The sequence below is a fragment of the Temnothorax curvispinosus genome, unplaced genomic scaffold, assembly GCF_003070985.1.
Source record: "Temnothorax curvispinosus isolate PA1 unplaced genomic scaffold, ASM307098v1 QBEX01002882.1, whole genome shotgun sequence".
In the NCBI taxonomy this organism is placed as follows: Eukaryota; Metazoa; Arthropoda; class Insecta; order Hymenoptera; family Formicidae; genus Temnothorax; species Temnothorax curvispinosus.
The window spans coordinates 26,852-41,942 of record NW_020212662.1 but is presented as its reverse complement, the minus strand read 5'-3'; the positions used below and the strand labels follow the sequence as shown (position 1 = coordinate 41,942).

General features: G+C 35.1%; 1 protein-coding gene across 3 annotated transcripts in view; it reads right to left on the bottom strand.

The window, feature by feature from the left end:
- The window catches only part of LOC112452037, a 32,717-nt gene that overhangs the window by 9,574 nt on the left and 8,052 nt on the right, over nt 1-15,091 (bottom strand). The window contains exons 1-2 of one of the 3 annotated variants that reach the window (XM_025012040.1): nt 3,534-3,812; nt 3,303-3,415 (exon numbers count right to left, since the gene is read on the bottom strand). The exons of 1 other annotated variant lie outside the window; for it this stretch is intronic. In XM_025012040.1, the coding sequence (XP_024867808.1) occupies nt 3,303-3,415; nt 3,534-3,671 (251 nt within the window). In that variant the 5' untranslated portion in view covers nt 3,672-3,812. Of the gene's footprint in view, nt 1-3,302; nt 3,416-3,533; nt 3,813-10,849; nt 11,356-15,091 lie in introns of those variants that run through there. One more of the 3 variants, XM_025012042.1, reaches the window with a different exon arrangement.

Here is a 15,091-nt window from a genome sequence, read left to right as displayed (position 1 = left end):
GGGTCGCTTAATTTTGGATTTTATTACTATAAAAATGTGTTATATACAAGTATAAGCAAGAAGGAAGTGTTAGAGTCAGAGGGTCCCCACTAGTCCATTCGATCGTCGATGTCAAGCAACGTTGAGCGCAGTTACTACTCGGATAGGTGACTGGGATAATTTCCAGTCAAATATAATAAAAACTGATTTAACATAGTTTGAAAACGCTATAAAATGATTAAGTGATCAGAACGCCAAGTATTACAAAAGCGGAGTCGTCCATAAACGAGTCGCATCGCGACGAAGAAGTGTGTCGTTTAGAAACGAGAAAAATATCAAGCGCGATCGACTGGACCGGGAATTGAACCCGGATCTTTCGCATTCCGGGCGAATGCTCTTCACCATTTAAGCTATCCAGCTCACGTTGATATCCTTTTATCAAATCAAAGAAGAAGCCCTTTGGACACTGGCGATAGTTGTGAATGGTTGTTTCTTTTCGTATCACCATTAAGGTGACGGATAACATTTTTTTACATCTCTCACACCAGCTAAGACCGATAGGATCTTAATATTAGGACATCGTACTTTGGAACTTGTGTCCAAGGATGAAAGTACAGAAAGTACCATGAGCGACCTAAAACCTTCGATATTAGGACCACGTGCTTTGGAACTTTTGTCCAGGAATAAAAATTCCACGGATGACAAATTTTCAATATTAGGACCGTCTGCTTTGGAACTCATGTCCAGAAGTGAAAGTTACAGACCTTTAACATCAGCGCTGAAATTTACGTCAAATTTTGTATCGAGAAAATAATGGCTCGAGATACGCATGTGATCTGGACATTATGAGAACGATATATCTTTTCACGGATACCGTAGCGAAGCACGTAGAGAAGCACGGTATCTGTGAAACACGTTTTACCCCTTTTCATCCCGTTAGAGGTCGAATTTCGAAAAATCCCTTCTTAGTGGGTGGTTACGTCATGAGAGGAATACACTACCCAAATTTAATGTTTCTAGGTTCTGGGGTTTGGGCTGGGCGTTGATGAGTCAGTCAGGACATTTGTCTATATATATATATATAGATTAACACCTATAAGTATTTATTAATATCTATAAAAATCCCTGTAAAACTCCTTAAAAATTATGGTTTCCGTTAAAACATTCAGGAATTTATAGACCTGCTTTATTGCGAATTCCTAGTAAATCCCATTCGATACCTATTTGTACTTATAGAAGTATTGCCTATTAATATCTATAAGTATCTATTAATACCTATTGAAACCTATAGAATACTCTATTGTAAATTCCTGATAACTACTAATAAATATATGTTTTTGCTACCTGGGAACCCACTTCTACTACTTCAAACGCTAGTGCGCTGTTTCCAAGTTTTCCTTAGAACCTTAACTAGTCCCCTCGATGAAGCATCCGAACCTACTTAATACCAGTTTATTTTGACTGTTTGATTGAATCTGTTTATCTAATAGTTTCTTTTTGGATTATTCTGACTAGGCCAACGGAATGTCATAAAACCTTTAGAATCTTATTGATACGAAAGGTTAACGGCCAATAACGAGCATGAAAGTTGTTAAATTTAATAAAGATTTATTATTACAAACACTTAATTTACTAGGAATGTTTCGGCAACACAGTGCCTTCTTCATCTAAAATTAATAAAATATAAAATGTCGCAATTCAATATTAAATTCGTCACGAGTTAAAAGTTTCCACATCCAAGTAATAATTATAGGAACATCAAATAAATACTGAACAGAAAAAATTGGAATCGCTGTACATTTGTGAGGTCCTTAATTGGAAAATGTAGTCGAATAATAAAATTCATGATTAATTCTTAAGTCGGAAGTGAAAATAAATTGAGTCAATCAACGATGTAAGCTTGTCACAAGCAAGAGTCAAATGAACAAAATTAAAAGTGTATATACTGTAAATTGAAAGAGACTTGTGAGAAGGAAATGTAAATGAATTCTATACGAATATACATACTAAGCATATAAGAAAAGAGATTAATAGCAAATTCGGTTGGACACACCAGTGCGCACTCAGTGCACATTAAAGCTGTTGTACACTGATTTAATCTATAATATTTAAAGTAAAATGCAAATAATAGGTTGGCCAATAAGTCCGTGCGGTGTTTTACTTATAAATGTTACTTATAAATATAACCGCACGGCCAACCCAATATTTCGACTGATAAAATGCCTAATACATATTTTACTAAATAGTACAATAAAAAATATTGAGGATTTCTTGACTTAATCCATTTATATTAAACATACACTTTACGTTGATTTGTGTACGACGGCGTTAATGTGCACTGAGTGCGCACTGGTGCGTCCAATCGAATTCGCTATAAGTTTTGACTCTTGCTTGTGACGAGCTTACATCGTTGATTGACTCGATTTATTTTCACTTCCGACTAAAGAATCAATCATGAATTTTATTATTCGACTACTTCTTCCAATTAAAGACCTTACAAAGGTATAGCGATTCCATTTTTTTCTGTTCAGTATTTATTTGATGTTCCTATTATTATTACTTAGATGTGGAAACTTGTAACTCGTGACAAATTTAATATTAAATTGCAAAATTTTATATTTTATTAATTTTGGCTGAAGAAGGCACTCTGTGTGTTGCCGAAACGTTCCTAATTAATTAAGTGTTTGTATAATAATAATAAATCTTTATTGAATTTAACAATTTTCATGCTCGTTATTGGCCGTTAACCTTTCATATTATTGTTGATACATACGAGCTTGATATAATTTAATCTTATTGATATTAATATGATATTAATTAGATTTAATCGAACTTTTTTAGCAGGGCTACCATGAGCCGATCGAACCCACTTTTTCGATGTTTGACGCTCTGTAACTCGGAAACTCTGTTCATTTTTGGACTTCGTCATCAGGACGTCACGAATTACATGATACATCATACTGAATTTTCAGTTTGACCGGGATCCATTTTCCCGTGGTTTTATGAGGGGTCCTTTGGAAAACATTACTAATTAAAATATCGCGAATATCTTTGATAATATTAATCTTACACTAACATTATAGATATAGAAATAAGTTTTATCTTAGAAAGAGTATTTCGTTTCGGCGCTTTTCAGATACAATAAAAAATAATTGTTATTCAGAAATCATTAAAATCTGCTGATTATTTAATTTATAGTTTCTATTTTACATTCGTTGATTTCTTAACACTAGAACTACCGGAGATTAATCTATATTTATTTTTACCGAAAAAATCTTTAGAGAAAAGAAAAGAGGAAAAGAGAAACTAATTAATAAAATTACCCAGTAAGCAAAATGAGACAATCTGTTAGCAGATTGGTAACAAATTTGATCATATAGCAGCAGATGGCATCAGCTGCGTCCGCATTCAGTTTATGTTCTGCCAGCAGAATCTGCTAACATAATATCAGAAGATTAACAGTAGAAACCGTGCAGAGCCGAACAATTCCAGTAGGGTCTGCTCGATTTCTGCAGTCAATCTGTTGCCTGATTATATTAGCACATCTGTTATACTTCTGTTGGCGTTATGTCGGACATCATGTGATATATCAGAATCGGCATCAAGGTTGTCTTTCTGCCAGTAAAATTTGTAGAAGATACTCGGCAAAATCTGCTTTCGACAGACTTGTAATCATCCGTCTGGGTAATCATCTGTAATTTCAATAAAAGTCAGGAAAAATTCTAGAAATCAAGGTGTTTTAAAAGAATGAGTAATAATTTATTAAGAAATGTCAAACGGGTTATTTTGGCTTTCTCGGTAGTTCTAGTGTGTTAAATTTATTGTCAAAATGCTTCTTCCTAATGATACGTATACCTATACGATGCCAATGAACGTATCAATTTCGGAATTAAATAATTGCGGTGCTGTTATCGTACAGTTGTATATCGTCTAGTTGACGGCGCTACGATCATTCTGATATGCGGTAGTTTAAGCGTCGCGTCGCATCGCGTCATCGTCACTCGCGAATCCTTCAACCGCGATAATCCCGCTAAAATTTTTGATCTCAGGGAATCTATCTCGCCACCAGTGTCTGCCACGGTAACCCCCACGGTCACCCCCCGCCCCTTCTCTCTCTTTCTCACTCGTGGCTATCTATAGACAACGGTTATGACCGAACACTCGTCCGACGCATCTTTTGTTTGTAAAAATGGCGCCTGATCCCCAGGATCGATTCGACCACGGTCAAGTTGAAAATGTCAATCTAAACTCGGGAGAGTGTAATCTAAACTCGGGAAAGTGTAATTGTGTATATAACGTGTTTCTGTATGTGAGTGTCCACGGTATTTGTGAACTTGGTTTGATCCGTAGATGCGTTAGGCCCAAGGAATCGTGCGAATCGTTTCTCCATGCGGGAATCGTCTGATGTAAAAAGTGCCATTGGCTCTTAAACATCGCTCGCGTCTCCGGCGGATTATTCTCCATGTTGGAGATTTTTCGTGAGCGACTGGCGATGGACTCGAGGGCGTCTCGTGGCCGCAAAAATCAGCGGCATCAATCGTCCCGCGCCTTGTTCACGAGCGACGTTAATTTCTGCCTTATCTCTGGCCCTCGGGGATTTCCCGAACAACAACAACCTCGTGTTTATACCAGAAGATCGCGGATGAGAAGAGAAAGCTTCGTCACTGCGCACTGCGCTCCGAGAAATATTGAAGAAAGGTCGCTATTGTACGGAGCGATCGCGAACTAGAAGAGGAAACTTCGTCACTGTGCTCCGCCCTAGAAATATTGAAGAAAGGTCGCTATCGTCCGGAGCGATGCGATGAGTAAAACTTGCACTTCTTTACTTCTTTGCGGTTGTTTTAAAAAAATCTGCCGTTTAGTTTTTGTGTAAAGTAATCAACACATAATACATGTGTAGATTTAACATATGTCTGCTATGTTAATTAAACTGAACAAATATAAGAAATTCAAAAAATATGTTAAAGCAACAAAATTTGAACGTATTTATTAAGTGTGTTAAAATTTACGGAAAAAGAGTGTTGATTTTACTCTATAACGGAAGTGGGGATGATTCAACATAAAAGTTATGTTAATCGTACACACAATTAACTTCAAATTACGATCAAAATTACATTTTTTTTCTGTTGAAATATTAACGTAGTATCGGTGTTACCATTTAACACATCTATGTTAAATTAATACAAAAGTTTAAGTAAACCGTTTGGGACATGTGATTTATGTTATAATTAACACAAATTTTCCAACTCTGGTAGGTCTGTTCATTTAGCTGAATTCTTGCATAGTTCACCTTTTCTCTTTTTCTCTCCAATGTGAAAAGAAAAATATATGAACCGTGAAAGAAGTTCAGCTAGAGAGAATAGGCCTATTGATACAGCCTAATCAACAGGATTGGTGACGGGACTCTGTAACTTAATTCTTAATGACAGTTTTGTTACGCAGTTTTTTTACCATATATATAATGGGAGCTTTCCAGCAAGCGACACAAGTCGACACAAACGTCGTTCTATTTTTCTTTTCTACAACGAGTAACAAAAACGACACTTGTGTCGACTTGTGTCGCTTGCTGGAAATCCATCAAAGTTGCGTTCTGAAACGTCACCCGGGTATACACGGGTATACTCCCTTCTCCTTCTAACTCGCTGAGATTTCTATCAGAAAGAGAAGGTAGTATACTCGTGTGCACTCGGGTGACGTTTTTGAACACTACCCCGGCGTAACGACTGTCGTGCAATAGGAGGGTGCAATGGTTGCTCAAATCAATATGTTAAGAATTAGTTCAAATTTATAGAGGATATTCGTCTACGGAAATCTGTCGTCCGTGCCAAAGTTGAAGACGATTGTTTGCATAATTGTCGAGTAATTAATTAAAGTTATATGTACTTATTGGTTTCCCTATTATTTTTTTTCTTACAGAAGACATCTCTTATCCGATAGTAACGAATTAATCCCTTGACCATCAATAATGGAAAAATCCGTCTTTTCCTTTCTCTAAATATATTCGGATTGATATATATCTTACAATAAGTGTCTATTTCTTCACCTAAGATAATAAGGAGGGAGGGTCAAGTAAAAAAAAATTTTTTTGAAGAGAATAATAAATCGATTGTTTTGAAAATTAGTGCATGTTTTCATTATTTTTACATAAAAAAATTTATGTGTGTAGTTTAAATACTAAATAAAAATATGCACTAATTTTCAAAACAATCAATTTATTATTCTCTTAAAAAAAATCGCAAAATTTAATTGTCATTCACTTGACCCTCCCCCCTTAATCTCAATGACGGACAAATCCATACATTTAAGGAGGTTTGATCATTACTTGTGAGTCAAAAATGCGATTGAAATAAATGTCATTAGGGGAGACCGGGGCTAAACCGCCAGTTTTTTTTTCGGTGCCGATTTTTAACAACAAAATAAATAATTTAAGTTAAATATTGTATACCATTGTAAAGAGTGAACCTTTAGCTACAAAATTTATTTAGGAAATTTTTATCTACGTCGCTTTGTTTAACCGGTATGGAGCAAAAACGACAACAGTGCAAAAATTGAAATCTCAAAAAAGCCGGGGTTGAACCGCCACCCCCCCCCCGGGGTTAATCCGCCACACTGCATTTTCAATACATATACGTACATCCAATCCTGAAAAATAATAGGATACATTTTAATAATTGTTTTTTAAGAGAAAAATATAAAAATTTATTATAAATTTTTATGCAAAACGTTATTAAAAAATAATTGTTTTACCTATTCTTCGTCAATTATTAGTGTATAGAATATTAACAAACATATACTGGGGTATGAGAGCGTCAACGACTCGGGAATTGCTTATTTTGCCAACATTATAGGTTAGAACCGGTCACTTTGTGACAATAAGCTTTCTATACTCGAAAGCCACGGTAGAGCCTTAATTTTTTTATATGATTTACATAAACACTTTACACAAATAATCGCAAAACTAGAGCAATATTGACCGTATAGTTTTTTTGTAATATTATTCAGAAGTTGACCATTTTTAGCCTATATACCCTCATGGAGAAAGTCGCTCCGAGGTAGATTATTACTGGTTTAGTACTTAGCCATCTTAGGATTTTGAAAAATTAACAGTTGATAGATGAAACATCAAGTAAGATGTTAAAAATCATAAAGACTTTAAAAATCGGACTTTACCGTGTGGATTGAAGGCTTTATCGTCACAAAGTTCAGGTCCCGGCATAGAATAAGCGATTCCCGGTCGTTGACGCTCTCATACCCCGACATATATTTATTAATATTCTATACATTAATAAATTGACGAAGAATATAGCACGTAAGTAGCATCCACAATTCATTATACTAATATTGCATATAATTCGGGATCGCTGTAATGACATTTATTTTAGTCGCATTTTTGACTCACAAGTAATGATCGAACCTCTTTAAGATACTCGTAATTTGTAAATGAATGAAAATGAAAAATTCACGCAATTCCAATCCGCCCATTTATCAGGGCCGACTCAAATTTGACGTTGCCCGACTGAAATGCACGCCCTCCGTAGCGTGCTCGATAGCTTTACGCGAAACAGCTACAATAAGCTGTTTTATTTTTACAATTTTATTTTTAATATGCCTTTGAGAGTTACATTACAGCTGTCAACATTTTTGCTATGTCGCCCGTGTATAAGAGTATAACTTCAATAATTCAAGATTTCTATATATAAACGAATATCCTCTTAAATTTAAACTAATTCTTATCATATTGATTTGAGCAACCCTTCATAAGGAGTTACAGAATCCCGCTACTGGCCGCTGTCGGCCGCGCTATCTAAGTAGACCGCTCGACAGACTCAACCGAAGGATTATACGGGGTCTCGCGACGCCGCGCCGTGGTTCGCTGTTCCCTTAATTTGAGTAACGACCTTCTCATCGCCGCGATTAGAGTCAAAACGCGCCGCTTCCGCGTATGCCACACGAGGCATTGTCAGTGTTTAATCGTTTATTCGTCACTCTCCACACTGTATACACATACGTATATACTCTGCGCTATGTACACAATCGTGCACAGATATATTACGCACATGCCCTTACCTAAACTTCACTCAAAGATTTCACAGTGGGAACGCATGCTGTGAGGGGCTTTTACGCCTCCTCGACGCCGACGGATCGGATGTCGACTTTATATACTTGTTACTACCGAGAGCGCAAAAAAACAGGACTAATTAACTGAGAATATATCCCTACTATCGTAATGTATATCGTAAAGGAAACCGTAATCAGTGAAGCACGATTTCGTAACTAGTAATAAATATTTATCTTAGCGTGTAGATTATGCCATGTCCAAATTTTCCTATCTATCGCACGTGTAAATTTTTATCGTATATACTGATAACCCTTACTGAAATTTAAGTCGCAAAAATCGTCTAAGATAAGAATATATGTATAAGATTAAAGAATATCAAGGAAATAAATATATAATTTAATAAGTATATGCATATAATATATAAAATAAAAGAAATCTCGTTAAAGAGAAAATGAGCTCTTACATATAAACCGTCGTAGCTATTGAAAGCAATTAAGGGATCGCTTCTTTAATTATTAATGTTACCAATTAGATATTTGGTACATTGAATTTTTTCTCTAACAAATAACTTGATATTTAACAATTAACTATTTTTAAACGCAGTGTTTTAACATTCTTAACCAAGTTGATTTGATCGAACCTGCGGCATCGCTCAAAGAAGCAATCCCTTCACAGCTCTCTATATATAGGATGAAAAACATATAAAATGACAAAAATATATAAATAACTAAAGATAGAAAGAGAATTAGGAAAATGCAATAATACCAACGATAATCCAACGGGTCCAGCCTAGTCTTGCGAAAGGAACAATGGGAATTATCACTGTTTGCTACAGTACTTATAAGCACCCTCCCCCCTCCCCTTTACGCATAATACTCGTTGATTAATGAATGATCCTAAAAAATCGCCACCGAACTTATCGACGAGCGTTTCAGATGTTGAAACTCAATTTCCGCGAAACCTTGATTTTCCTTTGATTAGGAGTAGAAAAGGATATGCGCTCTCCTATTCGCGAGAATGCCGAATAATTTTTTCGCGAGCGTGTAACGAGCTGTTGAACGCATCTATTATAACTTCGTCATAACCACGATCTATTCATTCGTTTCGTCGTTATCATTTTTGGATATGTTTGGATAATTTAATACGTTGATGATTGCCAAATATGAGTTGACTCTTGGTGGGCGATCTATAAATGGATGCTATTCACCAGCTATTCACCGATTCTATTTTTATAAGGAAAAATAAGAATTTTATTGTGAGTTTTAATGACGAATAAATATAATTAAGTAACACATTGAAAAACATGCTGTTATAAAAATAACGTCGAGAACGAAATTATCTAATTGGTAACTCTTGCAGTCAACAGTTAAAGTTAGGGCTGCTGATTTGCTTCGAAGGCTTCGAGATATTCAAACTTCAAAGCTTCGAAGAATTAAAATTATGTAATTATTAAAATTTAATATAATAGTAATAGTATTGCAATAGGTACATATTTATAAAATTATATGACAAAATCTGAATAAAATTTCTAATGTTGCAATTATATATCGCTTATGTCTTATGTCGCAAATATATTTTTCGAAGCTCCGAACCTTTTCAAAACTGTCGAAGACTACCAGTTAAAATTAACGTGTTAAAATTGTACTAGTACTCTCTAAAAGTCGAAAAGTGAAATGTCACTCAAAACGAATAAAATGCAAGTGTAACGAAAATTGAAAATTGTGTCTGTGTCCTTCGAGTGATTCGCCACTCTAAGAAAGAGTAAAATTGCGCTCTATAAGTCGGAGTGAAATCGTACTTTGAGTGAAAGGGCACTTTTTACGAGTGGCTGCGTTCCAAAATTTAACCTCGGTAACTAAAATGCTATATAGAGTACGTGACGTAAATTATAGATTTTAGTTACCAAGGTTGAATTTTGGAACGCAGCCTACACTGTTGAAAAATTTTTGTATATAGTTGTGTTAAAAAAGGTCCTTGTTAAAATTTTTATGTAAAATAATCAACACATACGTGTGTAGATTTAACATATGCTTTCTATGTTAATTGAACTTTACAAATTTAAAACGTAAAATTATTAAAATAATTTAAAAAATATGTTAAAGTAACACAATTTAAACGTATTTATTAAATGTGTTAAAATTTACAGAAAAAAAGTGTTGATTTTACTTTATAACAGAAGTAAAATTTACAGAAGAAGAATGTTGATTTTATCTTCCAATCTTAACTTTAACATAAAAATTATGTTAATTGTACACATAATTAACCTCAAATTACAATCAGAATAACATTTCCTTTCTGTTAAAATATTTTAACATAGTATTGATGTTACCATTTAACACATCCATATTATGTTAAACTGACACAAAAATTTGAGTGGACCGTTTTGGACATGTGATTTATGTTATATTTAACACAAATTTTCCAACAGTGTAATAATAGTAAATCAGTGTTTATAGGAGTGAGTGGGTTATGTCACAATTTTGAGTAGAAAATTTCACTCTGTTAGGGTCATTTATCAGTCGATCTTTAGTGAATCGTGATTCACAACAGCTTTAGAGTGAGATCGTATCACTCCGGTAGAGTAGCCATTCTAAAAATTTCAGTAAAAAATTCACTTCTACTTTGTGTGTGCATTTACTCAAATTATAGTGACAACCCTCTCTTTTGGAGTGACTATCACAATCACTCTAATATATGGCAAAAATAGGAACGCAAATTTCTTTGGGGATGTTGTAAGAAAATAAGTACGAGAATTTTCCCGCGGCACTCGGAAATGTAACGACAAATCTGGCAGGGATCAATAAAACTCACCCCTTCAAATTCCTTTTCGAGGAATTGATACTTCTCATCTATATATCCTCGTGGCGGATTCCTCGCGCTAGGAGCGTGAGAGCTACTTCGTGATCCGCAAATTTCTTTTCGCGAAGTAACGTTTCCGCGAAAGACAGCAATGAAGCCTCGAGAACCCCCTCGAGCGGGATCAAATATTATTTCCGAATTTCGCTACCGTCCCGTTCGACGGCGACGCGAGGAACCTCTCCCGAATCTCTCGCAGGATGCGCACGAGAAATTTTTAAAGATGCGAATATCGGTTTTCCACGCGGTGGAATATCTGCGGTAACGGGATCGAGGGAGGTGACAGGTGGCGGCGTGGCCCGATGGTCTTCGCGACGGATATACGGCGCGCGCCGTCGGGATTTGGATGGACGGGACTCGGAGACTCGAGTGGCCGAAGACGACGGAGGCACGTAAAGCGTCCACGTTGACGTCGACCGTGTTACTACGGCAGGAGACCTCCGCGATATGTCCGTCGAAAGAGATCAAAACAACTTCTACTAGTTTCAAGTCCCTACCACACAGTTCGCTCTGCTTCTCTTACCACGTCACGAAGTCTCGTTTCGAGGAATCGCCTCGTTGCCGCCGCCGGGGGTGTCGATCAGGGCAGAAGAGACCGAGAGTCGTCGTCGAGTCCGAAATGCTTTCGTAGTCGCGACTGTTGTGCGCAATAGTAACGCACAATTGCGATTTTTATATGAGCAATGCGCGCGATTGTATAGAGACAACATCCGCCAGTGGGAGGGACACAAACAATCTCCCCACGTGATTAGGGCGTTCTCACGTTTATCAAAGGGGGAAATGAATAGTTTAAACGACACGCGCGTGAAAAGCAACGAGTGAACAACGCTGACTTTCAGGTGAGTATCTCTGGTATCAGCCGATTTCAAAATATAATTTCGTTCATCTGGCTACATCTGGAAAGAACTGGGCAAACGTAACGATTAGTGAGATGTAATATAGTCAGCGGAGTAATATCATTTTACTTTGTTCATGTTTTTTTTTTTAACTAGACAGATTAGTTCAGACTTATAGATATGCCATAGTTGCGTCAACTCGGATCTTTCTAGAATTTTGTCGAGTTTTTTGCTAATTTGGCCACAATAAAGGCAGACCCGCCTAAAGCAGCGGAACACTACGTGATTACCGTAACGGGATTTCTCACCGAATTACAAATTTAAAAAATATAGAAATAATAACTTTATAAAATGAGTTACACGTGTTCCTTCCTATCATGTCATAACCCGGAGGTCACTTATTATCGACTGGCGTATCGTTTATCTCACCGTGCTATGCAATATTAACAAGAGATCATCCTTTGCTTTTATAAACAATGCAAAAATGATCGAGATTTGACTCTGCAGGAACGCCACGCCTTGTTTTCGATGATGATTAAAAGACTCTTACTTTCGATTTGTTATACAAATTTATATGGATAGATCCATTATAAAGTATATTCATATATGATTATCTTTAACCTTATAAATATAATTTTACATGATCCTACATGATAATATACTAGTATATAAAATCATATATGACTATATAAAGTTATACTTAAAGAGATTTAACCATATAATATTGTTCAAGATTATATTTCCATTTCTTATATGACCATATATAATTATATATTTACTAATATGAACAAATAAGAGGTATTTTTTCTCGGGTATATAATTATTAGGGCTGGTAATTTGCTTCGAAGGATTTTGATATTCGAAACTTTGAAGCTTCGAAGAATTCGAAGATTCGAACAATATATTTGTGCGAATGTCGAATTCATTTAAAGGACGCTAAAAATATTGTAAAAAGAAAAAGAATTAGTCAATATATATACTAAAAAAATGTGTAATTATTCCTAAATTACAATCTTGAAATATTATAACATGAATTATTACATGTTTAAAATGGAAAAGTTTTAAATAAAAAATTAAGCCGTTCTTATTGAAACATGAAACGAGTTTTCGGAAATATTTCTCGTTCTGAAATTATCAAATAACGCATACTGCGATATTTGTCCTCAATATGCTATAATTGTTTGAAGTATATCTATCACTTAAAAGATTAATATTGCAATTGGCAATTATATATCTTATTCAAATATATATATATTTATATTAAGAATAGTTGTTGAGTTCAAGAATAGTTATTTATATTTGTTTATCGCAAAATTCGTATGTGTACATATATATAGCGAGAATAGCGCGCGTTGGCTAATGTATAGTTTTTAAGAGTGGAGATCACTTTTAAACTTTCAAAAAATCAATTTTTTTAAAGGTTGAACATTTTATAATATTTTTAAAATAAAACGCTTGTTACAATTTGAAACATTTACCAAGTTACAATATTTTATTACGTCAGAGATTTAAATTGTGTTATATACTGTCACTGAAACTTTAATCGCTGTTTTTCGAAATATTTTCGAAAATTCATCAATTAGATGTCCAACACATTTTGCTTTTAATCTATATAAAAATTGTTAAGACAATTAACAATTAACAATTCGTTAACAAAATTATTTTTAAACTAAATAGAAAATTAAAAAAAAACTAAAATAAAAACTAAATAAAACTAAATAAAACTAAATATTTTTTGTAAAAAAAAAAATACTTGGCTTTATTGCTCTAATAAAAATTTGTTTTGAAAAATAAAAACATTTGTCGAAACATTCTCAGAGGCCATGCAGCTCCGTTGTGGCGAAACGATATTACCCGCAGTTGAAAAAATTCGCTCTGACGCAACGGATGTCGCGGGAATACATAAATATTTCTTCGCCAACAGAGCCAACTGTGGAAATTTCTTTTCATGTGATTTCCACCATTGAAGGGGATTCATATTAATATCAATTTGTGGCTCACAAAGATACAGTTGGATCTGCTGAGCTGCCGAAGTTAAATGCGTGTTTTCGGGCTTTTTAAAAAGATAGTCTAGTACGCTATTTGTATCCAGGCTCGATTTCTTTCATAAATGTTTTGAAAGCAGGACTAGAAGAAAAACTAAAAGGCAGTCGGTTAAATGCGATTAATTTAACTAGTGCCCGTGTAATCTTCTCGCTGCGTTCCTTGCTAACAGATGTAATCCCACCTGCACGTTTTCGTGGTATAGTGGCCGAATTAGTGGAAGAAGTACTGACGCTTGTATCAGAGAAAGAAGATCCTTCGATTGGGTCATCTGTATCTGTGCTGTATTAAAAATAGTATATTATATACATATACATGTGTGTATAATATATATATACATAGTGTACACAAAAACGTTAAATAATTAAATTGAAAACTAAATATTAATACCAATACTCACTGTTCTTTATAATCATGCTGTTGTGTTACATGTTTTTGTGATGGCGTTAAATCATGTACTCTTTTTAAATGCTGTACTAAGGTACTTGTAGAATTATGTGTTCGAAGCACTGTATCACATAATTCGCAAGTTGCTGACTGGCCATCAGGAGCTTTCAAGCAATATTGCCACACCCAGCTCTTCTGCATATTTTCTTAATCTGTAAACTTCTCACACTGCAAACGTATGTCACGATACTGTGATCACGAAATCGCGATACCATATTATTTAGTCGTGTATTGTTTACTCGTGTTGTCCTTGCAATGCTACTGCTATAGCAAACAAATATAAACGTACTAAATGATATGATATCGCGATTTCGTGATCACAGTATCGTGACATACGTTTGCAGTGTGAGAAGTTCACAGATTAAGAAAATATGCAGAAGAGCTGGGTGTGGCAATATTGCTTGAAAGCTCCTGATGGCCAGTCAGCAACTTGCGAATTATGTGATACAGTGCTTCGAACACATAATTCTACAAGTACCTTAGTACAGCATTTAAAAAGAGTACATGATTTAACGCCATCACAAAAACATGTAACACAACAGCATGATTATAAAGAACAGTGAGTATTGGTATTAATATTTAGTTTTCAATTTAATTATTTAACGTTTTTGTGTACACTATGTATATATATATTATACACACATGTATATGTATATAATATACTATTTTTAATACAGCACAGATACAGATGACCCAATCGAAGGATCTTCTTTCTCTGATACAAGCGTCAGTACTTCTTCCACTAATTCGGCCACTATACCACGAAAACGTGCAGGTGGGATTACATCTGTTAGCAAGGAACGCAGCGAGAAGATTACACGGGCACTAGTTAAATTAATCGCATTTAACCGACTGCCTTTTAGTTTTTCTT